The 27,566-nt window shown below is 39.3% G+C and overlaps 2 protein-coding genes across 2 annotated transcripts; both read left to right on the top strand.

Annotated features, from left to right (window-relative positions):
* Positions 1-633: 633 nt before the first annotated feature.
* Positions 634-23,617, top strand: LOC131217177 (uncharacterized). Its single transcript, XM_058211974.1, has 4 exons — positions 634-966; positions 5,759-5,855; positions 6,914-6,973; positions 23,185-23,617. The coding sequence occupies exons 1-4, from the start codon at positions 710-712 to the stop codon at positions 23,263-23,265; spliced, it is 495 nt and encodes a 164-aa protein (XP_058067957.1). The 5' UTR covers positions 634-709; the 3' UTR covers positions 23,266-23,617.
* A 2,052-nt stretch (positions 23,618-25,669) lies between these two features.
* Positions 25,670-27,061, top strand: LOC131257576 (fasciclin-like arabinogalactan protein 14). Its single transcript, XM_058258361.1, has one exon. It carries the CDS (start codon positions 25,986-25,988, stop codon positions 26,853-26,855), a length of 870 nt encoding a protein of 289 aa, XP_058114344.1. The 5' UTR covers positions 25,670-25,985; the 3' UTR covers positions 26,856-27,061.
* The last annotated feature ends 505 nt before the right edge of the window (positions 27,062-27,566 follow it).

Genomic DNA, 27,566 nt, shown 5'->3' with positions numbered 1-27,566 from the left:
TTTTTGTTCCCGCTCTTAACTTGGCCCTTAACCCGTAGCCGGTTTTCCGGGAATCTCCCTAGTCCACGCGTCATTTGGGGAGCAAGAGTCAGGCACTCGTTATACGCGCGCGAGTCAGGCTACGACTCCCTTCGCATGGGAGCGGATTATGTGCGGTGCGGTCCTTACTGTGGGGCCCATTTTGATGTATGTATTACATATCCACACCGTCCATCCATTTTTCCAGGTCATTCTAAGACATGAATCCCAAAACGAAGAAGATCCAAATCTCAGGTGGACCATACCATAGGAAACACTGGTAATTGAAATCACTACCATTAAAAAGTTTATAGGATCCACAGTAATATTTATTTCACATCCAACCAGTTAATAAGGTCACACAAACGTGGACTACGGAGGGAAAACAAATATCATCTTGATATAAAACTTTCGTGGCCCATTAATGATCAATCACTACTGTTTCCTACGGTGTGGTCCACCTGAGAATTTTATACTTTTAATTTTTTGACTCATCCTTTAAAATGATATTGAAAAACAGATGAACGGCGTGGATATATAATACATACGTCAAGGTGGGCCCCACGGGAAGGGCCGCACCTAATCCACTCCCCCTCGTATAATATCCCTTCCATCTTATCCTAGAAGACGAAGCAGCGGCATCCCTCTCTCTCTCTCTGTCTCTCTCTCTCCTTCTATATCTCTCGTTTTCATGGCGCCGAGGAAAAGAAAGGAAGCTGAAACTCCAAAGGAGACGGCAGCAGCTCCGGCCTCTCCGAGGAGGACCCGAAGCTCCTCCGCCCGAGTACCAGCACCAGCACCAGCAGCAGCAGCGCCCGTGCATAAGCGCCCGAGTAAAAAATCCAAGCCCTCCAAAGCCGAGGACGGGCCAAAAGAATCATCGAAACCTGCTGCTGCTGCTGACGTGGCCGATGCTGTAGGGTCCAAGACCATCATAGTCGAAGCCTGGTTCGTTCTCTTCCCTTCGGATTTTTAATTCATTTTCTATTTTCTATATATATATATATTTTTAAATCAGGATTTTCTGTTTTCTTGAAAATCTTTTTTTAGATGAGCTGCTTTTTATTTTCGAGGGTTGTACTGATTAGGTGATATGAGGAGTGGGGCCCACTTCCCACATTTTTCTTATCGGCGCCGTTGATTCGTTGGGCCTTGCCGTGGATGGGCCATGCTCTGAAAGTCGTCCCTGTCGAAGTATCTTAGCCCTCCGATCTGTGACTTGTAAATAGACGGTTAGAAGAAAATATCGCGGCCGAAAATGTTACGAGCAATCCATGGATTAGGTCGGACGCGGATTAGGTACTACCTCCGGCTGTTCGGAGCTCGTAACGTGCTTAGCTGTAAGGGGCCCACCGTGATGTATGGATTTATCCACACCGTCCATCCAATTTTCCATATCATTTTAGCATATAAGCCAAAAAACGAGGCAGATCTAAGGCTCAGGTGGACCACACATTGGGGATTAAACACTCACCATTAAAAACTTATTGGGAGCCGCAGGAGTTTTGGATCAAGCTGATATTTGTGGTTTGCCTTGATCCACGTCTATGTGACCTTATGAACTGGTTGGATGGCTAATAAACATCACGGTGGGCCCTAGGAGTGTTTCAACGGTTGAAATCATTATCACTGCTGCTTCCTGTGGTGTGGTCCACTTGAGCACGGTATCTGCCTCGTTTTTGGGCTTGCACCCTTAAATGATAAGGCAAAATGGATGGACGGTGTGGATAAACCCATACATCAAGTGGGCCCCCTCATAGCCCGTTCCTGTGCCGAGTTTGGGACAGGAGAGGGTAGTACCCCATCCGCGTCCGTTGGAATATAAGGCCCATCATATCAGTGGCTTGGACACTCCCAATCGCTGGCCCGTTTGTACGGACTGCCTTACAAATCCTCGGGCGGGGGTCGTATATCGTACGGTTCTCCTCATTTGTTGCCCGTGTATAAAAGATGGTTGTCGTTATAACGGCTGTTACGCGAAAGGTGGGGTCCACAGGAAAGCTACGGCTGATTTTACAATGCCGTATTCCATGACTTTTGTGATACCAGGGCGTTAATCGCGTCGGTCCTACGCTGACCACACGTTTGCCCTAAAAATCAGGCAGGTGTAGTCATCAGGTGGGCCATCTTATTAAGATAAACATGGACGATTGGGGAAAAAAGGAATGATCCATGGGGAGTTATTTGATACTCTGGCGGTGTATGATGCTTGATACTCAGGCACATTTAAACTGTACCAGTGAAAAGTATGAACTCAAACAGTCATGTCAGTTACATTCTTAAAATCAGATTGGCTTAACAATCATAACCTTTGATTTGAGAGTGGACTTGTTTTCTGAAATAAGACCGTTGGATATTTTTTACCTTTGACCGTTCAATAAATGTCCAGAAATCTAATTGTTAGATAATCAAATAAGAGTAATTTTTGGCACATGGCACATCGAAACTAATACCTATAATTTAGACGGTTTAGCTTGAATTAATTGTATCCCATGTATGCAATCTCTCAATAATTTTTAACTGCCTGCATATCATCCATCACACCTTGGTAGAGTATAAAAGCATTTTGCATGATCGATATTGAATGTATAAGCATGGCCCACCTGATGAGTGGAGCAGCTGCACACAAAATATTTGTTGCTGGAACATTTCCCACCGATGTGTAAATTTAACTTGTCCCTCTTCTCTCCTTTAGCCATCATTCCTTAATTTTTTCTATTTTTTTCTTTGTTTTTTTGAGAATTTTCTTGTAAACAATTTCACCTTTTGCACTAAAAAAAGAAAAAAAGAAAAAGCAAGAAAGAGGTGAAGGTGAGAGAATTATTATTTATACAAAATTAAACAAACTAAATAAAGAGAACACAGCAAATTCTCAAAAAAAGTAAAGAAAAAGGCAAAGGTTTGAAAAAATCCAATTTAGGCATTTTTTGGGGTATCCTTCATCATTGATGAGCTCCATTATATAAATGATTTGGATCATTGAAACATGACCCCGAATCAAATAAGTGGCTTTAAACTACATATATACATTGCTTGAGAACCAAGAACAAGTGTCTTTAAATCATTTGCTCTTTATGTATGATGGTGGTTTTTACTTGATTGGATTAGGCCATTCATCATTTGGCTTGGAAACTGTGCTAAGATTTCAAGCCCATTGTCATTGGCATGAGGGCTAGTATAGGGACTTGGCCATTTTTTGGCTCATTTTGTACTTGAGAGGCTTGCACATGGTGTATAGAGACATCTAAAACGATCCAGACTCTTGCAGCGAAGATTAAAGAATTTTGTGGTGTAGTGATCTCTAAAAGGCTTAGATGTCTCTGGTAAGTTTTGGTAGCTAGGAGAAATGTGGAAGAGTGTAAAAGTTTTCTAGAGTGTTTTCAGTTGTTATATGAAATGCCACATGGCACAACCTAAGTAATTAGTGAAGAGTCTAAAGAGTTCCTAGATATACATATAGTGGGAGTCCCTCACATTTGGTACACACTCAAGTTGTAATTGCAATACAAGTCTTCACATTCTTCTCTTTTTATGTTCTCTTGAGTTTCCTTGTTCTTAGCAAGTTTTTGGTGTTTAATACTTGGTGGAAGTGGTAGTTGGGCTTACTTGATTAGCGTTGTGGTTTTGTGCAAGTGCTGCACAGGCAAGAGTGCTAAGGAGTTATCAAGTCTACAACACCAGGCCTCTCTCTTGTCAAGCTTAGGGAACCAGGCCTTGGCTTTACAGAGCGCCTGGCCCATTGCCACCCCAAACACAATCGATTTATACTAAGAGAATGGTTGGGACACTCTCGCTGGATTACAGCTCCCATATGATGCACAATATGCTATATTGCTTACTCACTCTCCACACTTGACCAAATGATTTGATTCCCTTTACATGGATGGGAGTTACAACCCACTTTCCTACAAGTATATGTCAAGTATATGTATGTGAGTAAAGTCACAAGACAATTAACATAAGACAACATGATAATAGGTTGAGTTTGTATTCTCACACTCCATCTCAAACGTAACATGGTTGATTCAAGATCTTCTGTTGCAGCATGTCTTTCAATCAAGCTTCCAACATACATTTAAATCTTCCCATGGAATAGTTGGTTGTAGTCCAACTCAACAACCGTCAAGCCGCCGAGTCATCATTCACATACAAAATCCTCTCAAATAGGTGTTACAAGGTGCTTCATTACTTGCACACTCCCCACTTGGGACTAGAAGATTCGAGCCCCTTTACATCCTACAAGTATATGATTTGTGATGGAACTCACAAGATAATAAACATAAGACACAATAGAAAAAGTGAGTTGGTATGTGATGTAATTCCGAACCCATGAAAAACCCAAATCAACCCTAGGTATTAGAAATTCGGATTTATCACCACCGTCGATCCTACGCTTTGCGGAAGCACGCTCAATGAAGATAAAACAATCAAAATAACTAGAGTAATCAAACAATCAACCAAGCAAACACAAAACACATCGATTTTATGTGGAAAACCCTTGTGGGAAAAACCATCGCATAAAGCGATGGAGATTCCCACTATAATCAAAAGTCTTAGAGTTTACACCACTCACCTTCTTCAATTACAAAATTGCCTGATATCCCCTTGCAATGCGCACCTAGGAAAGCCCTAGTCCCTTGAGAAAATCATGAAAAGCCTTAGATTTTACACCACTCACCTTCTTCGATTACAAAATCACCTAATCTCCTCTTGTGATGTGCACCTAGGAAAGCTCTGGTCCCTTGAGAAAATCTCTTCTTAAGCCCTTACAAGTGTAGAGAACTCTCTCACTTTGCAAAACCTTTGCCCTTAGAGAGAAAACACTCGTATTGACAAGCCCTAATCATAATTAGGCTTAAATACCCTGATTTTTCGCAAAACCACGTAACTAAATCGGAGTCCGTTGGTTGAACTGGCTTAAATACCCTGATTTTCGCAAAACCACATAACTAAATCAGAGGCCGCTGGTCGAACTGACTCAGACCAACATAACCCTGTTATGCTTCTGAGAAGACTCGCACTCTGTGGGTCGGAATGTCGGTCCGACCGACAAAGCCCTGCAACGACTCTTAGATTGGCAGAATCCAAGGCATACTGCTCAACAGTATTCTCAACACCCGCCACAGTATATATTATATCGAGAAATGGTTAGGTACAATGGTTGTGTCAATAGTTATTATGATACAACCATTGTTTTCTTGTGAACATGCTTGATGTGCAGAATATCCAATCGGTGCAAAATCTGGGCCACAGCAGTACATTGAGTCATACTGGGAGTTTATTTTGACGTTGTGTTATGCTTGATAAGTGGATCGGCTTGATTTTCATATCAAGTGGTCATCTTGGTGTGGCCCACCTTTTTTCGCAAATTGGATATCCTACACTTGTGGCATGTTGGCAAGAAAAGATGGTTGTATTAGAATTTTTGATATAGAAGCTGTAGCTAATTGTTTCTCTTGCAAATGCCCTTTCTATTTTCTACAATAACTCCGTGCTAGCACATATCGACATGACAAAATTGTGGACAACTATTATATGTAATGCGGATCAGGACATTTATCTTCATGGCTGAACATTTATCATATTATTTAGCACATGCATACTCTTCTATATGGACCACTATTCTTTGCACTGTCTTTTTTTTTTCTCAATTGCAACACTAAACCTAGTTTTTTGCATTTGTTTCGTTATCTTACACTATATATTTTTTTCTTTGCATTAAACCTATGATTTACTTTAGCAAACAATGCACTCAATTCAAGAAGAGGGCCTTGCTAGTGAAGGAGGGTTTGGAAAATGGTGTCCCTGGAGTCAGTGTGAAAATCAACCCAGAGAAGGTATGCATGTTCAGATTATCAGAATTTATGCTAAGTATGATTTTTTCTGACTGACTTCTACTTTGATTCTTTGCTTTTTCTATGGTTTTTTCCCCCCATTTTTTCTGTATACACATTACTGTTGAATCTTTCATGATGGCTAATTTTTTGTAGCATTTAATGGGTGCCCTGACCTATGGTCTAACTGAAGTTATGGCCCTTGATAGCGGAATAGCAGAAAAGGATCCATGCATTGGACCCTAGTTAGTTGGGATAAGGCTTAGATGATGATGATGATTTAATGGGTGCCCTCATGTTGGCGGAGAAATATTGGTGTCTATTTATTGGCTTAACATTTACATGTTTGTTAGCATTTACTATTCTATTAGTTGTCTCTTGATTGTATCACGATATATTTGCATAGCATCTTACCCATACGCCTTCTGCTGTAGGGGATCCTAATCCTTCACCATATGCCAAGGGTGGGACGATTACATTTTTTCAGCAATATTCTTTTCCTATTTCTTGACATCTCTTATAAGCACCTTTTTCTTGAAATTGTTATCTTTCAAAAAGAAATGTATGAATTAGTCTTATTATGCTACCGTTAATTGGATATGTAGTTGAATTTCCTTTTTTGGGGCACTAATAGCATATTGGATGTACCACATATTTGAATGGTTTGGTATCATCTTAGTTGAGTTTGTAAGGTCGTAGATACTTCCCCATTCAAAATTTTGGGGGTTTCTAATCGTTTAATCATTATCTTTGGACTAGAATTACTTGAACGATAGTTTTAATTGTTTTCTGATTCTATGTTATTCGAGTTCTATCTGTTTCGGCCTGCAAAGAAACGAATCACGAGAACGATACGGGATTGAAATAGATGAGTCATACCAGTTTCTAATCCGAAACTACTATTTAAATCCTTGAACTGTCCGAGGTTAAGCTTACTGGTTTCTAGAAAACGAAGAAGAAGAGCACTGGACACTGGACACACATTTTATGATAGTTTTGTTTGTTTCTCATTTTCTTACTGCATTTCCTTCAGACATTGACCTTCAATCTTTTACTTTCAGCCAAGGAGAGGATGCTTCGAGATACGTGAGGAAAATGGCAAAACCTTTGTCTCTCTTTTGGTAAACTTCTACCAACATTAGACATCCTACCTTGTGTACATCAGCTCTCTCTCTCTCTCTCTCTCTCTCTCTCTCCCCCATCCTGTTATGTAGGTATATTACCATGTGAACTAAAATAATCTCCTTCACATATGTATGTTACTAAGGGTTCAAGCATTGTGGCCCTTGTGACAAGGTTAGTTTTACACCATTTAAAAATGGCGGTGGTTCATCATCCTGTCGTGTGGCAATGATGTACAACTAGCTAGACCATCCAAATAGTGGGTCCCATTAGATGGAGCATATATATTAAAATGCAAACTGATGGAGATATCCTAACCATCCAATTAATGTATATCTAATGGATGGTTAGTAGTCCAAATTTGATAGGAAAAATTATATGGTTAATATTATCTTCTTGGTGCAATTTTTTTTATTATGCTCCACCCACAATTGGGTCAGCAATTTGGACAATTTGGATTGTTTTACAACTACTATGTCAGGTATGATTGAGTTTTATTTTTTAAAAGTTCTTTGGAGCTGCATTATGAAGATTGAAAGTTGTGTTTGTTTTAAGATGGAGATTGTTGTCATGGATCTATGTGAAGATACTTGGTAGATTTGGTAAAACCTCTTGATAAGAGAGCCATTGAGCATTTAACAACTAAATCATTGGCAATCAAAACTGGATCAACCAGATGGAAGGCCAGATTTGCAATCCTTGTTTCTGATCATTTTGACAGATTCCGGACCTCAACATCCACAAACTGGGAAATAAGCTGAGCTTGCACGTGCAGAAGCACTTAGACTGTGTGTGTTGCTGATCATGCAAAGATAATGTGAAATATAACCATCACCATAGATTTTGGTATAAATAGAAATAACCAGATAATGAGACACAATATACATATGGTTTGTCACAATGGCTTATCAATGGGGACGCATTGACAAATCATTCCACTAGCAAAATAAGAAAAATACAATATACAAGAGAAGCATTGTATGTGAACAAATAGGAGACTGTTCCCCCTCCTTTCATCATGCAACAAAGCGAACAATTAAGACACCATCATATTCCTTTGCTTGACTTTGCCAACACGGAAGAAGAAATACATTGGAGAAAATTCTTCTGTTGAGGAACTCTCTTCTCCCCTCTTTATCTTCTTAACACATGCAATCCTTCGAGGCTTTAAAGAGATTAGACCATCCCTTTAGCTGTTATAGCATGCCATAGCTTGGATAAATGTGTTGTGCAGCTACACTTGCAAATGCCTGATGCTAGTAACATAAAACCACAAAAGGAAAGATTCAAAACGAAAACTCAAAAGGCTACACCATAAAACAAGAGACAGGAGGCATATGTATTTACATGGTTTGGCAATATGCTTACGTCCGCATGACAATAACACGGACCTTTCTTTTTCACCAAAATAAGAAAAATCATAAATACAAGGCTTACTTTTCACTCCCACGCTTTCACTTCACCGGAAATCTCTCATCCCAAAAACTCTAGATGTCTTTACCTCCTACACATGTTCCCCTTGTATAGAAAGAACTATACAGAGAGAGAGAGAGAGAGAGAGAGAGAGAGAGAGAGAGAGAGAACTTGTGAGAACTGGTGCGCAGCGGAGCATTTGACTACACACACGAGAGAGAGAGAGAGAGAGAGAGAGAGAGAGAGAGAGAGAGAGAGAGAGAGAGATATGACATCAGGAGTCACTGTATACAAAGGTAGTAAATGATTGCCACAAAATTCTGAAGTAGGACTTCTTTGAGAAAGGCATAAGTCAAGAGAGAGAGCACCTTCAGAGATGAATACCGAACATCTGTGTATTTGAACTTGCATGCTAAACTTGATTGGCTATCACAATAGACTTGATTTTTAGTCAAATGCAAAGCACTTTGGCTATCACAATAGACATGAATCTACTCCCATTCTAAACTAAATTCATTGATTAAAGCTTCTTTGACAGCTTTTGTAGCAGCCATATATTTTGCCTCAATGGTAGATTGCAATCGTCGATTCTAACATCGTTTTCCAACTAATCGGACCACTTGCAAGAGTGAATACATAGCCTATAATAGACTCTCTTGTCTAAATCGCCCGCAAAATCGCCATTAAGATATCCAATGACACTACCTTTTTAATCACAAATTTTGTAAAACACTAATATAAGCTTCTTGAGTCTCCTTCAAGTATTGTAGAACCCATTTCACAGCTTGCCAGTATGCCTGTCTTGGGTTTACCATTTAGTTGCTCACAACATTAACCACATGTAAAATTTTTAGCTGTGTGCATACCATAGTATGCATCATGCAACCAACTGTACTAGAGTAGAGAACTTGTGACATGTAGTCTCTCTTATCATTTGTACTTGGTGACTGAGCTGTCAAAAGCTTAAAATGAGCAACAGGAGGTATAATAACTGACTGAGAGTTATCTATGCCAAACCTTGTCAAAATCATCTCAATATACTTACTCTGTGACAATACAACTTGCCTACATTTCTTTAACTGTGTATTTCCATACAAGGATTTTCTTTGTGACGCTCAAATCCTTCATCTCAAATTCGTTGTTGAGTTGAGATGTCAATACACTATTTTCAGACATATCTTTTGCAACTTTCAACATGTCATCAACATATATCACCGAGTATATGAAAGAATCATATGGAAGCTTTTTAAAATAAAAAACATCAATTATTCCTTCTTTTAGTGTAACCCTGTTTGCCCATAAATGTGTCAAAACATTTGTATCATTGCCTTGGGGATTTCTTCAAACTGTACAAAGACTTTGTTAATTTGCACCCATGGTCTTTCTTGTCTTTCACTTCAAATCTTTCTTGTTGATGTATATAGATATGCTCTTTTTAACTTGCCATGTAAGAATACTATTTTAATATGAAATTGCTGTAACTCAAGATTAAATAATGCAACAATGCCCATAAGATCCAAAAAGAAGAGTATTTTACAATGGGTGAGAAGATCTCATTGAAGTCAATACCTTCCTTTTATGCATATCCCTTCGCCATCAATCTTGCCTTTTACACCACATTCCTAAAACTAGAGGAACCTTTCTTTTTCTTGAAGAGGCACTTGTAAGTGATAACTATATTTTCCCCACAGGTAATTCAACCAGATCGCACGTCTGATTTTTATAAAGAGATTTTATCTCCTCCATAACAACTTTATACTTACTAGAATCTTTATTATCTAATATTTTTGGAAATATAGGCGAATCTCCATGCTCTGTCATCAAAGCATATGCAATCATATTTGGCATCACTTTAGGCTTTTGATTCCTTTTGGATTTTCAATTCTTGTATGTCTGCACCTGCTCGTCCTCATGTTTAGCCTATGTCTGGTTCATTTTTGGATTTTTTTACATCATCTGTTGAAGAATCACTGTTTAATTGATTTTTGATGCTAAACTGCACGTGAATGTTGTCTTGCCCATCCAATCTAGTTGCATTTATATAGAAGACTCATATAATTGAATATCCTTTTTGATAATGAGCTTTAGGCGTTTCAGGATCTAGAGACAATAATCTGTAACTTTTAAAACCTGTCGCATAATGGAAAAAGATAAACATTTTTGCTCTCAGTTTCAACTTATCAGCATTTTACATGAACATATGTAGGACATCCAATTATATGCAAATTAGAGTAACTGGGAAGGAAACCAGATTATACATCTTTTGGAGTTTTCAATTCTATTGTTGTGTTAGGTGACCTGTTGACAAGGAAACATGTTGTATTCATTGCTTTTGCCCAAAAGTCCTTCGATAGACCAATGTTACTCAACATACTGCATGCCCTCTCTTAGAGTGTCATGTTTATTCGTTCTGCAAGATCATTTTGTTGTGGGGTACTTGGTGCAATGAGGTGACGAGCAATACCCTCATCTTTGTAGAATTTTATGAACTCAGCCGTCCTCAGGCGCTCACTTTCTTGGAACCATTGCTTAAAAGTGATCAACACCACATAATTGTGTTCTAAAGTGTAGATGCACACTTTTTTGGAGTAATCATCAATGAAGAAAATAAAATAATTTGATCCTTTCTTTGAAAGGGCTTGAAAATGGCTCCAAATATCTTAGTGTACATAATCCAAAATACCTGTAATAGGATGAGTCGTAGCCTTGAAACTCACTACACACTGCTCACAAAAGTCTTACTCTTGAGCAAAATCCTCTTATGCAACTCTGTTAAACTATGCTCTCTCATCTGACCCAAATGTGTATACCACGAAAGCATTTGGTCTGCATCACTTGGAGTGGTTGTTGTTGCTTCACACAAAACTGTGCTTCCCATAAGCTCATATAAGTTACTTTATTTCCTTTAATCACAATCAATGCCTCCTTTATAACTCTCGTGGCATCATATTCTGTTGTGATCTCATAGCTGTTGGTGTCGAGCACACCTTAAAATACTAGATTTTTCTTCAGATTTGGAACGTGTCACTCTTCTATTAGAGTTTTAATAACGTCATCAAACATCTTAATGCTGACGGTCCTAATTTCAATAGTCTTACAAGTAGTAACCTTATTTTTCATAAGAACCATTCTTTCATTAAATGGCTTGTGAGTGGTGAACCAATCTTTATTAGGACACATGAGAGGAACAACTAAAATCAAGAATCCACTGTGTCTTAAAAATTATTATCACCCGAGCCCTCTAATAGAACAACATCGTCATTCTCACCAAAAGAACCTTCAGTTATACTCACTGCATTTGAAATTTTCTCTCTTTGAGTTTATTATACTATTTTATGTATGTCATTTTCTTATAATAGTAACACTTTACATTTTTCTTTCTAGGTCTAGATTTCGATCTAGACCCATATTACCTTGATTTTTATTTATTTATTATTTTTCTGTTGATTTATCTCCAACCACCAAGCCTTTAGTGTGTCCTTCCTCATCACTCGACTTTTTTACAAGCTCTTCTGATAGAAGAGAAAATGTAATATCTATTGCCGTTACAATCTCCGTACTATAAATGGAAGTCATAACAAGATAATGATATGATAGAGAAAGCAAACATAATAAAATTAAGGCCTTATCCTATTTGTCAACTTTCATATCAATGTTCAGTAATTAACAAATAATCTTATTGAATTGATTCAAGTGATCATGGACAGACATACCTTCTTTCATCTTCAAGGTATGTAACCGCTGCTTTAGGTACAACCTGTTAGTCATGGATTTTGTTATGTAGAGGCCTTTCAATTCTTTTGAAAGCTTTCTCAAAGAATTCTCATTTATGACGTTATAAAGAACCTCATTTGCAAGACATAAGCGGATTGTGCTAAAAACCCTCATGTCATGCCTCAAAATTCGAGTATAGAGTGTGCTCTCTCAGACCTGAGTTTGGAGTCGTAACTCGTACACAAAGTGTACTGACTTCATTCCATTATACGGCTATTTAGAGGCAAAAGTAATATTTAATTTTATATTCCAACTAGGTCCATTCATAATCATTCACATAAATGATTTAAGCGACAACATCCGTCCAGTCTCAACATCCATAAACATTCAATTTACATAAATTAGGTATCATTTATCAGTTAATACAACTTACTTGCTACAGACCTAAAACAATTCAATTAAATAAAACCAATCGAATATTTAAAAAAAATCCTATAACTAATACCACCATTCATTATATATAAATCAGATTATTATAACAAAGGGAATTCTAATTAATTAATTAGAAATGGTCCAAATGTGGTCAATTCCTCTCCTGACAAATACGATCACATCTCACGTTTGCCATGCACTAGTTCAACTACAACTTCTTGTTCATACGCCAACTCATCAGCTAATTTCTTATTTGTACGGTTTTTCTATCAATGAAAAGGTTAGCTGACCAGGCTTAGTGAAATAACCCAGCATGGTTCATAATCATAACAATTAAAATAATACAAGTACTGAATGTAACCATGTGTGCACAATGATATGGATGCAATGATGTATGAATGCATCAGATGGACTCAAACAAACTAACCTTAAACATGTAATGTATTCCCTTATAAAAACCCGAAGCTTTTATACCAATTTGATGCAGGACAAGAAATTAAACATGATGTGTGAGATTTCAGGCTTAAAATCACCTTAGTTCAGAAACAATTATACAGATTCCATATCCCACATAAAAAGTCCAAATATTCAAGTAAAAGGGAATCTATGCGGGTCCAAGCTTACATAGGCTAGGACTAGACCAATAAAAATTATAAACCAAATGATGCTCAAAGGAAAATAGAAATCAACCACACATGCATAGCAAACAGTCTCTAATCCAAGGGATTCCCCAATCTCAATTTAAGGAGATTGGGGGAAAAAAGTCCAAATATTCAAGTAAAAGGGAATCTATGCAGGTCCAGGCTTACATAGGTTAGGACTTGACCAATAAAAATTATAAATCAAACGATGCTCAAAAGGAAATAGAAATCAACCACACATGCATAGCAAACGGTCTTTAATCCAAGGGATTCCCCAATCTCAATTTAAGGAACCCTAGGGTGAAAAAAGGAGTAAATAAATTAGGTATAATGCAAACTAAGGTTAGGCTTTAGGAAATAAGAACGAAAAGAGGAAAACCAAACCCGGAGAAAGCTCCTGCGTGCAGATGGTGATCCGGGGCTGACACACGTGCGCGGGCGGGTTGGCCGCACGTATGATGGAAGCCCGCCTCCCTAAAGTGACACCTAGGCGTTGGTCGGCTAGGGGAGACCTTCAATCCCTCTAAGTTTGACGACGATTTGACATAAGGTCGAGGCGTAGTGCCCCGCCGAAATTTCAGCCCTCCTACAGGTCTAGATTCTGGAAACTGGCTATAGGGGATGAATATATGTAAAAGGTGAAAAATTTAAAGCAATAATAATGATAGAAGATGAGATATATGGATGGGATAGAGTAGGGACGGATGAGGATAGATGTGGCTTCACACCACGTAGTTAGCCCTTTGAAAAGGGAGGGTTTCGTACCCACTTTTGAATTCTTCCACAACTTACTAAGAGAGCAGAAAAATAAAGTAAGAATTTTTATTAAGCTTCAAATTAATGAAAAGAACTATAAGGGGTGCCTATTTATAGGGAAAACCATATACCTAAAAACTCGTACCATGTGCACAATCTATTACTTAGCGATGAAGTAAACTAAAATAAAAACCAAACAAAGAGATCTAAAGCATTCGCAATGTTCTAAATAATAACAATAAGCAAAACCTAAAATATAAAATCAATCCGACGAGTGGTCCACGATCATGAGATCCTATGATGGGCTTTTCTTGACTATCGGGCCCACCCTTTTGAACCAAAACTTGGTCTTCTAAATAGGAGGCCCTCCCTGGACGTCGTCATCGAGCCAGATCGATGATGGAGCCCTCCTTCTGCGTATGTACATGCGTAGGGGGGTGGTGTGTGTACGCGTGTAGGAGACGTGCGGCCGTGCGTGCACACGATGTCCTCATCAACTCTCCCCTGTCGCGAAGATTTTGCCATCCTAAGTGAGCCACGCACTGTCCGAAGTTGGGCGTGACTTCCATTTAACTAGGTATTTCTGAAACCCGTCATCCGACGTGGAAATTATCTCATGGTCCAGGATATCGTCATCCGACGTGGAAACTATCTCGTGGTCCAGGATATCCTCTATTTCCTCTCTGGATGTGTGAAGGCTAGGTATGGGAGGAAGAAGCTGGGATGAAAGGTCGGGAAGAGGCCATGGGTCAAGGGGTAAATCTGGGGAATCAGAGTAGGTGGGCGAAGGGTTGGACAAAGTTTCATTGAGTCCTTAAAAGGCAACTAGATCATTCACATTGAATGTGGAACTGATTCCCATGGAAGGTAGAAGATTTACCTCATACGCATTGAGACTGTTTCGCTTTATAATTTTGAAGGGCCCAGTGCTAGCGCGTGTAACTTACGAACGGCCCCTGGAGGGTACCACTTGGGCCTGATGCGGACCATTACAAAGTCCCCAATATTGAATTCTTTGAAATGTTTATGTTGATTTATAGAAAATTTGTAATGTTCATTACTAGTAGTGATTTTTCGCCTGATATCTTGATGCAATGAATGTATGTGATGTGCAAAAGATTCTGCAGACTCTGATGGCCTATAGGACAATAACATGAGGATAAGATCAATAGGCTTCTTAGGCTTGTAATCAGTAACGACTTCAAAATGACTTAGACCTGTGGACCTATTGACAAAACTATTGTATGTAAACTCGGCTATGGGTAGTACGGTGTCCCATGTCCTAGTATGCTCTCACATTAAATATCGAAGTAAACTTCTTAGGCTCCTATTAACCACCTTAGTCTAACCATCGGTTTGAGGGTGGTGGGTAGAAGAAAATTGGAGCCTAGTATTTATCATGTGCCATAGTGTTTTTCAAAAGTAGCTCATAACTCGCATGTCCCGGTCAGACACTATGGTTTTTAGTAGTCCATGCAGTTTGACGACCTCATTAAAGAACAGCTTGACAACATGAGATGCATCGGAGGTCTCAGAACAAGGAATGAAGTGGGCCATTTTAGAAAAACGGTCCATGACAACAAATATGAAATCATGCTTCCGAATAGTTTTGGGAGGTCTAAGCACAAAGTCCATACTGATGTCCTGCTAAGGGATGAATGAGACTGGCAAAGGTGTTATAATCCTGTATTCTGTTTCCTTTGCTTTGTCAGATAACAAGTATGATGTTGCCTTATAATTTTGGCCACATCCCGCTTGAGGCCTGACCAATGAAATATATCCTCCATTAGGGCAATGGTCTTATCTCAATCGAAATGACCTGCGACCCCTCCTGAATGTAACTCCCAGATAAGAAAATCGAAAAGGGAGGTGTGTGGTATGCACAAGCGGTCACTCCTAAATAAATATCCGTTCAAAATCAAATACTCACTGTTAGCTTTTTACGAACTCTCTAATAAAGACGCATACACAACCCCAAAATCTAGACACTCAGAATACTCTTCTTTGATGCGCTCAAGGCCCGTAACTTCAACGCTCATGGAGTTGAGTAATGCGACTTGACGACTTAATGTGTCAGCAGGCTTATTCTCTACACTGACTTTGTGCTTAAGTACAAAAGTGTACTCTTGAAGGAATTGAACCTACTTGGCGTGCCTAGATCTTAATTTCTTTTGAGAGTTCAAGTATCTCAAGGCCTTGTGATATGAGAACAAGACGAATTCTTGCGATAACAAGTAATGACGCCAATGGCGTAGTGACTGCACTACTGCATAAAATTTCTTGTCATAGGTAGAATATCTTTGTTTCGCCTCATTCAGTTTCTCACTAAAAAAGGCAATAGGGTGCCCTTCCTGGCTAAGTATTCCTATGCCGACTCCTGACATGTCACATGCGACTTCAAAAGCTTTTGAAAAATCTGTAAGCGGCGTGACTGGAGCTTCGGTCATCTTCACCTTTATCTCCTTGAAGGCCTTCGAGACGGTCTTTGTCCATTGAAACTCTCTCTTTTTTATGCAGTCTGTGATGGGAGCCATAATGGAAATGAAGTCTCGAATGAACTGCCTATAAAAGGTGGCTAAGCCGTGAAAGCTGCGCACCTCATGAATATTGCGAGGTTCGGGCCAATTGACGATGGCCTTGACCTTCTTGGGATCTGTCGATACGCCATCAACTGGCATAATAAAACCTAAGAAGATCAAATTAGTAGACAAGAACGCGCACTTCTTTAGGTTGGCGTATAACTTTTCGGCCCTAAGGATCCCACAAACCTGCCTCAAATGGTTGAGATATTGCTCGTTGGTCATGCTATAAATTAAGATATCATCAAAATATATGACTAGGAACTTCCCCATGAAGGGCCTCAACACTTGGGTCATCACACACATGAAAGTGCTTGGGGCGTTAGTTAACCCAAAGGTCATAACTAGTCATTCGTATAGCCCATCCTTTGTCTTGAATGCCGTCTTCTACTCATCACCAGGGCGTATACGGATTTGGTGATACTCACTTTTGAAGTCAATTTTTGAGAAGATAGTAACATTGACTATCATATCTAGCATGTCATCAAGACGCGGTATGGGAAACCGATACTTGACTGTGATTTTGTTGATGACCCTACTATCAACACACATCCTTCATGTGCCATCCTTCTTAGGTGTAAGAAGGATGGACACAACACACGGACTCATGCTCTCTCTCAAATGAAACCCTTTTTTAGGAGTTCATCAATCTGCCTCTTCAACTCAGCGTGATCCTTTAGGTTCATTCTGTAATGCGGGAGGTTTGTTAGAGTTGCCCCAGGGATTAAATCAATGACATGCTGTATATCCCTCATAGGGGGGAAGCTCATTTGGTAGATCATCAGGAAAGACATCACGAAACTCATGTACTACCTGAATGGCCTCAGTGGGTAACTCTATACTAGTCTCTGGTACACACTCCCTAGCCACAAGGATGTACACCATCAAGTCTACCTCCGTTTCTTATTCAAAATCTTTGGCATTCAAAATATGGAGCGGTTTGAACTTGGACTTCGACTCATTCACTTCTTTTGAGCCACTTGCACCACTTTGTATGGTGGAGTCCTTTCCAGTTGTATTCTTGGGTGGTAGAGGATTTAACTTGACATTCTTGCCCTCAAATCAGAATGTACACACATTTGAGCGACCAAATATGGTAACATCCCTGTCATAGAGCCACCGCCTACCCAGAATGATATGACCCACATCCATAGGAACAACATCACACCAAATTGTGTCTTTATATGATCCAAACTAAATAGGGACAAGACAGTGGTGCGAGACTGGAATGGATGTTTTATCAACCTAGGAAACTCTATAGGGCTGAGGATGGGCTTCCAGCTTCAAGCCCAAGTGACTCATAGTGCTAGTCGATGCCACGTTGGTACAACTACCACTATCCACGATCATCCTACAACTCTTTTCTCCACATTTTGCGTAAGTGTAGAAGATCGTGTTGCGGCGCCAGTCATTAGTGTTCTTAGCTTGAGTCAGAGCGTAACGCACAATTGCGAGGGTCACAGACTCTTGTGCTTCCTCTTCCTCATCACTAGGGGTTTCGGCTGGCTCATATTCCTCCTCACTATCACTCTCTGGGGGCACTACTTATACTTGCTCATCAATAAGGAGTACTTTAGTGCCCTCTCTCGTGCCGCACTGGTGAGCAAAGTGACCAAACCCTTGACACTTAAAGCACCTAGTGGCCCCACTTTCATGTGAACTAGACTTAACAATTTCTTTACCCTTGTCATCCTTGGACCTAGGTTGAAAAATGTTGGAAGGTTTGTTTTGGTATCCAGTGTTAGGTTTAGCCCTAAAGGGATTGGCCTTAGCACTAGAATCACGAAAGTCAAACCGCCTTCGCACAGATGCTTTGAGATATTGCTCGACGTCTAACACTACTTGATACAACTGTTCAATAGTGTCTATGTCTTTGGCGAACAATTCTCTCCTAATGTCAGGATGGAGGCCCGTTTTAAAACTAGCAAGGGTAAGTACGGGGTCCTCATCGACCTCGTAGCTGGTCAAGTACTCTTCGAAATTTTCAATATAGTCGGCAACACTCATGGAACCCCGTCGAAGAGACTGCCACTCCTCAATCAACTGTAAACGATAAGAGAAAGGGAGGTACTTCTCTTTAAGCATTTCTTTCATTTCTTCCCAATGGACTATTGGGAGTTCCCTCGCTCTTTTTTTCTTTTGCTCAACCGTCGCTCAAAACCTCTTTACTTGACCCACAAGCTTCATCTTGGCGAATCGAACTCGTCGAGCATCCGACATATCATACCACTCAAAATAGTGGTCCATTTCTGCCAGTCAATCTATAAAGGCTTTAGGGTCCAAGTGACCATCAAATGTAGGGGCATTTATCCTAACTCCCTTGAGGAGTTGAGCATCTGGGTCATATTGATCATGATGTCCTTCACGGGGTGCGTGCACAGGTGCATGCCAATGACTAGCTCCTTGGCCGCCTCCATTCCTTAGTCTAACCTCCTGACCAACCGCCTGAGATTGGACATCTTCCCCAGTGGTGAGGTTTGCCCTAAAGGAGGCCTCTATTTATTCAAGGCGTCTATTTATGCGTTGTTCTAAGTGCTTATTTAAGGACTCAACCTGCTGGACTAACTTGGCCACTGTTTCTTGCAGTTACTCCATGTTTCGTGTGGGGTGAAAACCGAAACCATGACCCGTACATGTGGGCATACACTGACTTGCTCGACCTAAGGACCTGATACGACAACTATATGCGTATAAAAACTAAATGACCGTACGAGACTCTATATGAAGGAGACTGCGCATCGTTACTAAAATTCAACTACATATATCAGGGACTATGGTTTTCTAGTATCTATATATGATGAATTGGATGCATGATGGACTCAAATAAACTAACCCTAAACATGTAATGTATTTCCTTATAAGAACCCTGGGATCTGATACCAAATTTGATGCAGGACATGAAATTAAACATGATGTGTGAGATTTCAGGCTTAAAATCACCTTAGTTCAGAAACAATTACACAGATTCCATATCCCACATAAAAAGTCCAAACATTCAAGTAAAAGGGAATCTATGCAGGTCCAAGCCTACACAAGGTAAGACTGGATCAATAAAAATTATAAACCAAATGATGCTCAAAGGGAAATAAAAATCAACCACACATGCATAACAAACAGTCCCTAATCCAAAGGATTCCCCAGTTGCAATTCAAGAAACCCTAAGGTGAAAAAATGAGCAAATAAATTAGGGCTAATGCAAACTAAGGCTAGGGTTTAGAAAATAGGAATGAAAAGAAGAAAACCAAAGGAAAACTTGACTCGGAGAAAGCTCCCGTGTGCAGATGGTGACCCGAGGTTGACGCCCGTGCGTGGGTGGGCTGGCCGCACATGTGATGGAAGCCTGACTCCCTAAAGTGACACCTAAGCCTTGGTCAGGCAGGGGAGACCTTTAATCGCTCTAAGTTTGACGACGATCTGACGTAAGATCGAGGCGTAGTGCTCCGCTGAAGTTTCAGCCCTTCTACAGGTCCAGATTCTGGAAACTGGCTGTAGGGGGATGAATATCTGCAAAAGCTGAATAATTCAAAGTAATAATGATGATAGAAGATGAGATATATGGACGAGAGAGGGTTGGGATAGATGGCGATAGATGTGGTTTCACACTCATACTTAGCCCTTCGAAAGGGAGGGATTTGCACCCACTTTTAAATTCTTTCACAACTCACTAAGAGAGTAGAAAAATAAAGCAGAAATTTTTATTAAGCTTCAAATGAATGAAAAGAACTACAAGGGGTCCCTATTTATAGGGAAAACATTATACCCAAAAACTCACACCATGTGCGTAACCTATTACTTGGCAATGAAGTAAACTAAAATAAAAGTCAAACAAAAAAAATATAAAACGTTCACGATGTTCTAAATAATAATAATAAGCAAAACCTAAAATATGAAATCAATCCGACAAGTGGGCCACAATCATGAGATCTCATGATGGACTTTTCTTGACTATCGGGCCCACCCTTTTGAACCAAAATTTCATCTTATAGATAGGAGGCCTTCCTTGGACGTCGTCATCGAGCCAGATCAATGGTGGGGCATTCCTTTTACGTACGTACGTGCGTAGGGGGGTGGTGTGCATGCGTGTGTAAGCGGCGTGCTGCTGTGCGTGCGCACGATGTCTCCATTACTCGCATCTGGTAACGCTCTATCAGGATCGACATTTCTTTTAGGGAGGGCCCCTAGGATTGACAATGCATTATGCAAATGCAATAAATGATAGATAATGTATGAATGTATCATTTTCATAATTGTCATTGTCTTGATACATAAATTTAATTTACAATTATAATTTCATGCAATTTGGCACAGATTAGCATATAATTTACTGCATCATACAATATTTCAATAAAATACTTAAATCAATACATCAATCAATTAAACTATCACAAATAATTTATTTTAATTCCAATGAATCATGAGACATGTTGGGTTACTCACCTGAGTCTGGTAGTGTAGAATCCACAATGTAATTAGGTTGGTTTGAATTTAGAAATCCTATCAGTTATATCAACAACGTTATTATTCATCTGGTTATGTTACACGGTGGGGCTCACCTTTGATATATATCCTAGGTGGTCAAATCCTAAATGATTAAATAATTAAAATTATATGTTTATTAAATTTAATTATTAAAATTTAGATTTTCTTTTTAAGATTATGAAATTAAATGTCAAATGATTAATCGGGGTGGTTTACCGGATGATTGGATCATTCAGATTCTTGAGGTCTTGGCATATTTTACCTCTACACATTAGATGAATGGTATGGATCTAACCACATATACATCGATGGCCCATCTCGACTTTCTACGCTAAGTGATACCAATCAGTTGCACAGAAATTTAAACTTTCTTTATTTAAACATTTACATATTTGACTAGTGTGGCCCGTCTGATGATTAGATCGATCTGAAATTCAAGGCACATTTATCTTTTGGTGCTTAGGATCAAATGAACGGTTTAGATCTATCTTAACACAATCAGATTCCATTCATTAAATTTATTCCTAAAATATTATTGACCAGATCTGAAATCATAAAGCATCACTTTGTTAAAATTTTCTCTACACATCTATACAATGATCGTGTGGATGATTCATACAATCCATTGTATAGATCGGAAAGAAATTAACAACATAATAAAAAATTAAAAAGATCTAAGGGTTGAAACTTACCTGATCAAGCCCTCTTAGAATCTCATCTCCCTTTTTCTTTACGCTTTCTATCTCTTTTTTCTTATGTAGAAATATCCGTATTCATTTTTAAAGAAATTTCTCTTGATAAGATAGGATGAGCACATCCTCCCTTATTCTGAATTTGAAATTTTTTATGATATTTGATTAATATATATATATATATATATATATATATATATATATATATATATATATATATATATATATATATATATATATATATATATATATATATATATATATATATATATTAGTAATTTAAGAATCAATTCCTAGACCTCTCACTCTCAACTAAGAATATCTCTACAAACTCAACTATTTACTTATTTTTATTTTTAAAATTAAAAATAAAATATTTAAATATTTATTTTAAATTTTTTAATGCACCAAAATTTAGAGTTGTTACACGTCAAGCCTAAATCTTTCCACTCGCCATTAGTTAATGCCATATTATTTGATCTTCCCTTCAATACCTTGTGTAAACTTTTGCTGAATTAGTAGATCACATGCCTTAACCAGTCATAGGTTAAAATTATTCTTTCAAACATCACCTCAAACTTTGCATTCGATGTCTTTGTAGACAATGCATACCTTTAATAGGCAATAGATCACTAATCAAAAGTATATAAACCAAAAAATCACAAGCTGACCAAAATCGAACCGAAGCTTTGATACCAGTCATTGCACAGGTACACCTACAAACGTTTGATCCAATAAAACGAAACCATAAAAGGAAAGATTCAAAACAAAAACCCAAACGGTCAAACCATGAAGCAAGAGACAAGAAGCACATGGATTACATGGTTCGAAAATTAGCTTTTTTTTTTTGGGTTAGCTTGTTAGTACACACCTATGTCAGTGCACACACTCCATGTTAGCCACCTCCACTAGGGATCGATACCAAGACCTCAAGTGTTGAAACAAGGTATCTCCACTCAGTCTGCCAGTTGAGCTATGGATATGGGTGTTCGAAAATCAGCTTACGGCCATGAGGCAGCAACATGAGCCTTCTTCTTTACTAAAACAATAGAAATTGGAAATACAAGGCTTCTCACTCTCTCCTTCAGTGCACCATAAATTTCTTACCCAGAAAATTCTAAAAGATGCTCTCACCCTCTACACATGTTCCCCTTATGTAGAGAACACAAGGGAAAGCTCTTTGAATTGCCTTGAGAAACTAGGCTTTGCCACCCACCCGTGTGAGACATGACGTCAGGAGATGCCCCTTAACATGTAAAGATGACATTTATGCCCTTCAGAAACACCCTTTAAAGCAAAGGCGACGGACCAATACGCTCGACAACCATTCATAATGGTGCTATTATTAATTATTGACAATGATAGTTTCATTTCATTAGGTAGTCAATGCAACCTTTTATTGTTCGACATCAACCATTTGCACGTTGTTCATTGCCTTTGGTTTCTGGAACACATAGGAAAGTTGCAAATATTAGTTTTCTTAGCCCTTTGGTTTTTTTTGTAGGCAATGCCACGGCCTTTTGAAAAGATGAGAGCACTTGACATGGACAAAGTTATTGCGGATATCATCAAGAATATTGCTTGATGGAGGGTACATGAACACTTCGACTGTTTTTGCTCCATGGGTCAATACCATTCGATATCGATCTGAAGGAGAGGGCATGAGGACAAATGTAGCAGCTTCGCGTTCTTTGTTTTGGTTGGAGCTGTCATCAAGATCCCTGCTATGGTTGCATTTTGATTGAAACCGAAAACCTTAAGAGATGTCTACAACGTGTCATTTTATGTGAATTGGGTGTTGTGAATTACCCTGCTTTCATTCTGAGGTTGGGCATGTTTGTTTTGGTTGAATCCAAAATGTGGATATGGAAATAGAAAATTGGAATCTATATGTAGACGAATTGAATGAAATCCTCAGGGAAAACTATTTTTTGTTTTGCGCATCGGATTTAGAATCTTCCCTTTTTTCCACAATTCCTGTTTTGATTCCTATGTTTGGAATGATGGATCTACTATTGTAGAATCCTCTTTTTTTTTTTTCCCCATCATTCCTGTTTGGATTCTATGTTTGGAATGATGGATTTTCCTATAAAGCATAAACCCATCGCCGAGGTGGAAATTAATTCATTGCCTTTTCAGCGAAATGCAAGTATGGCACTCTTTGAAGGGCAGGATGGAAATGGAAAGACATTCCACACCCATTTTACATTTGCAAACAACAGAAAACTAGGATTTCGTGGATATGGTTTTCATTTCATCGACATCCAATGAAAACAAACGTGTCCTTTTGGAAGGTTCTGTTTTTGTTGGACCATTTTGTAGATTTGAGAAACAGACATGGAATCCTTAAATGGAAATTGTATATTTCATTAGGAAATCAACGAGGTTGGTGTGCTGTGCAGTTTTCCATGGATAAATGTAGAAATGTGGAAAAGTCCATAGTCGAATGGTCCATTTGTTTCCTAGTAGCTATTCCAAATTGATTTCTTTTTTGGGGCGAACATTGATTTTTCCATTATCTATTGGTTAGTTTGGAAATGGAAAATACATCCTGTGCCATTTTTCCTCTGAAAATAAGATTCTAATATCATTTTCATTTCAATGGTATTGTATGTAAACAATCATGTCATTAGTTTCTTTATCATCTTAATTTTAAACATGGGTTTATATCATAAAAAGAACATTAGTAGTTGATTGATAGGTGTAGCAATGGGTCCAGAGGCATTGGAACCTTAAACTACACACACACACATGATGCACCCTTACAAGCCCAACTTTCAGCCCAATAAGAAAGTCTGGTGGGCCATGACAAAAAGGAAACAATTTCCTTCATTTGCATTTATCTTTTTTGCCATGTTTCATTAGAGTTTTGGATCGAGCTGAAAATTAAACTTATAGGGTTTTAAGGGGTGCCGTATCACGTGGACCATTCAGAATTTGTGCCCATGACAATGTTGGGCACAAGTGCTCACGTAAGAAGGTGCACAAGTGAGCATTACACACACGCACGCAAATGCTCAACTGCGCACCAGTTCTACCAAACTCATGCTAACTTTTGTGAGAGCTCTTCATACGTGACGTGACTCTAAAATTTTAATGTTCCATGTGAAGCAGAACTTCATGAAACCCCCTTGGCCCAATTTTTACTTTGATCCAAAATTTTAGTGAACATGAAAAATGAAAACAATTTCCTCTCTTGATTTATATTTCTCTTTGTTATGGCCCATCAAATTTTTATATCAAAGCCAAAATTAGTCGCTTGGAGTTTCTTGGGATTCCGCATCACATAGATGTTCGGATTAGACACCCATGATAGGTGTGCAAAGGTGCGCACGTGAGCATGACTCTCTCTCTCTCTCTGTGTGTGTGTGTGTGTATATATATATATATATATATATAGGCCCTTTAGTGTTTTTTGACCCACTGAGATGTCCGTGAGAAATCCATTACGTTCATCAGCTTTCCCGTATCATTAGAATGATGACCATGAATGAGGTAGATACAAGGGTCAAGTGGGCCACACCACAATAAACGGTGTGGATTGAATGTGTACAATTCAAAACTTCTTAGGACCTGCAAAAGTTTTGGATCAAAACTGATACGCGTGTTTTCCCTTCATCCAAGTCTGGGTAAGCTAATCAATACGTTGGATGGCAAACAAACATTACGGTGGGCCCTAGGAAGTTTTTAATGGTGGTCGATCAATCACCACTTTTTCCTGTGGTGTGGTCCTCCTTAGACTTGAATCTGACTCATTTCAAGGCTAGTGCCCTAAACTGAGCTAGCAAAATCAATGTACGGTGTGGATAAAACACATACATCATGGTCGGCCCGTACAACTTTCCCATTAGCACAAAGTACCAACTTTGGTGCTGTGTGCTACACTACGCAATCCGAATCCTGATTGGTCAAAGCTTACGTACCGCATGTAACATTTGTACATGCCTGCGTATCAACCATCCACTACACCAGAGTATCAAATAACCCAAGTCAAGCATTCGAATATCACCTTTAGATGGTCAAACCTCATTAACGTCCAAAAATAGCAAAGAGACCTAGTTTCATTCAAAACCATAATCCAACCATATTTGGCGGGAGAAATGTTCTCTTCCACCCGTTTTTGAAATTCAGTTACACCTTTCCTATTATATAACTTCAACTCGCTCCCTTCTTTCCATCAGGCCTCGTTTGGAAGACATCCTCCTCCATCTTTCCAACGACCTCATACCTAATAATCCTCTTATCTCTCTCTCTCTCTATTACCTAATATCCAAAAAAACCCAGAAGCTCCAAAATAAAATAACCATGAATTCCTCTTCCTTCTCTCCTATCTTCATCTCCTTCCTCCTCCTCCTCTCCTCTGCTACTGCCTTCAACATCACCAAAATCCTCGAAGACCAATCCGACTTCTCCACCTTCAACAGTCTCCTTAGCCAGACCCATCTGGCAGCCGAAATCAACAAGCGCCAGACAATCACCATACTCGCAGTCGACAATGGTGCTATCTCCGCCATTTCAGGAAGCTCTCCTGATGTCCAGAAGAACGTCTTGAGCGTCCACGTCATCCTCGACTACTACGATATGCAGAAACTCCATAAGCTATCGAAGAAATCCACGCTCCTCACAACCCTCTTCCAATCATCAGGTCTAGCAACCAACCAGCAAGGATTCATCAACATCACAAACGACAAGTCCTCAGGCCAGATTAGGATGGGGTCTGCAGTTCCAGGGTCGGGTCTCAATGCCAATGTAATGAAGAAAATCGCCGCTCAGCCGTACAATATCTCAGTATTACAGGTCAGCAGCATCATCTTCCCGACCGGAATCGATAACCCTAATAATACCCAGCCAAAGACTCCGGCCACTCCGCCTGCACCCACACCCAAGAAGGCGCCAGCACCATCAAAGGCATCAGCACCAGCATCTGATTCTCCAGCTGATGCTCCTGAGTCCGATGGGCCGACGGCTGAAACTCCTGAAGCTGAGACACCAGAATCTGATGGCCCAACTTCCGACAGCCCATCGTCGTCACCACCTCTTCCGGTCAGTGATGGACCTGAATCTGATGCCTCCAGCCCTGACGCTGACGGGCCTTCGGCTGACTCTTCTGATGGTTCAGTCATACGTGTTGCAGTTGGTGTTATCGTGGGGATGGTTTGCATGGCTGTTCTGTGATTTCATGCACGTTCGAAATGAGAGAAGATGAAGAATTAGAGAAGGAATGAGAGAGTTTTATGTGTTTGTAATCTTGCATGGGTTTCAGGGGCTTTTTCTATTGAATGATGTGGGATTGATGGTAAGCTCCAGTACAAGAGCATGTTCCTCTTTTTGAATATTTGCAATTTATATATTGCATTCAAATAAAAGGAAAAAAAAATTTTAAAATCTGATTGTTATTTGATCAATGGTTGGGATGCGTTTTCTTACATATGTGCACTGTCCTGTTTGTGGGGTCCACCTTGATGTATGTATTCTGAATCAACGCCGTCTATTCATTTTTTTTTTTTTTTTCATATCATTTTAGGGTAATGTGCTAAAAATGAAGCAGATCCAATTATTAGGTGGACCATACAATAGGAAAAAATTGGTGACTGACTATTACTGGGCCACAAGTTCTAGATCTAGCTGATTTTTGTTTTTTTCCCTTCATCCAGGGTTATGTGACCTTATCAATAGATTGGATGGCAGATAAACAGTATGGAAACATTAAGGTGCCCCTTAAGAAGTTTTTAAGGGTAGGGCATTCAGTCACTACTGTTTGCTATGGTATGGTCCACCTGATAATTAGATCTGCTTCATTTTTGGGATAGTAAACTAAAATGATATGGAAAAAAGGATGGACGGCGTAGATACAGAATACATACATTAAGGTGGACCCCACGATGA

This window comes from Magnolia sinica, chromosome 10 (assembly GCF_029962835.1).
Source record: "Magnolia sinica isolate HGM2019 chromosome 10, MsV1, whole genome shotgun sequence".
NCBI classification, from domain to species: Eukaryota; Viridiplantae; Streptophyta; class Magnoliopsida; order Magnoliales; family Magnoliaceae; genus Magnolia; species Magnolia sinica.
This window is presented reverse-complemented; position numbering and strand designations above follow the sequence as displayed.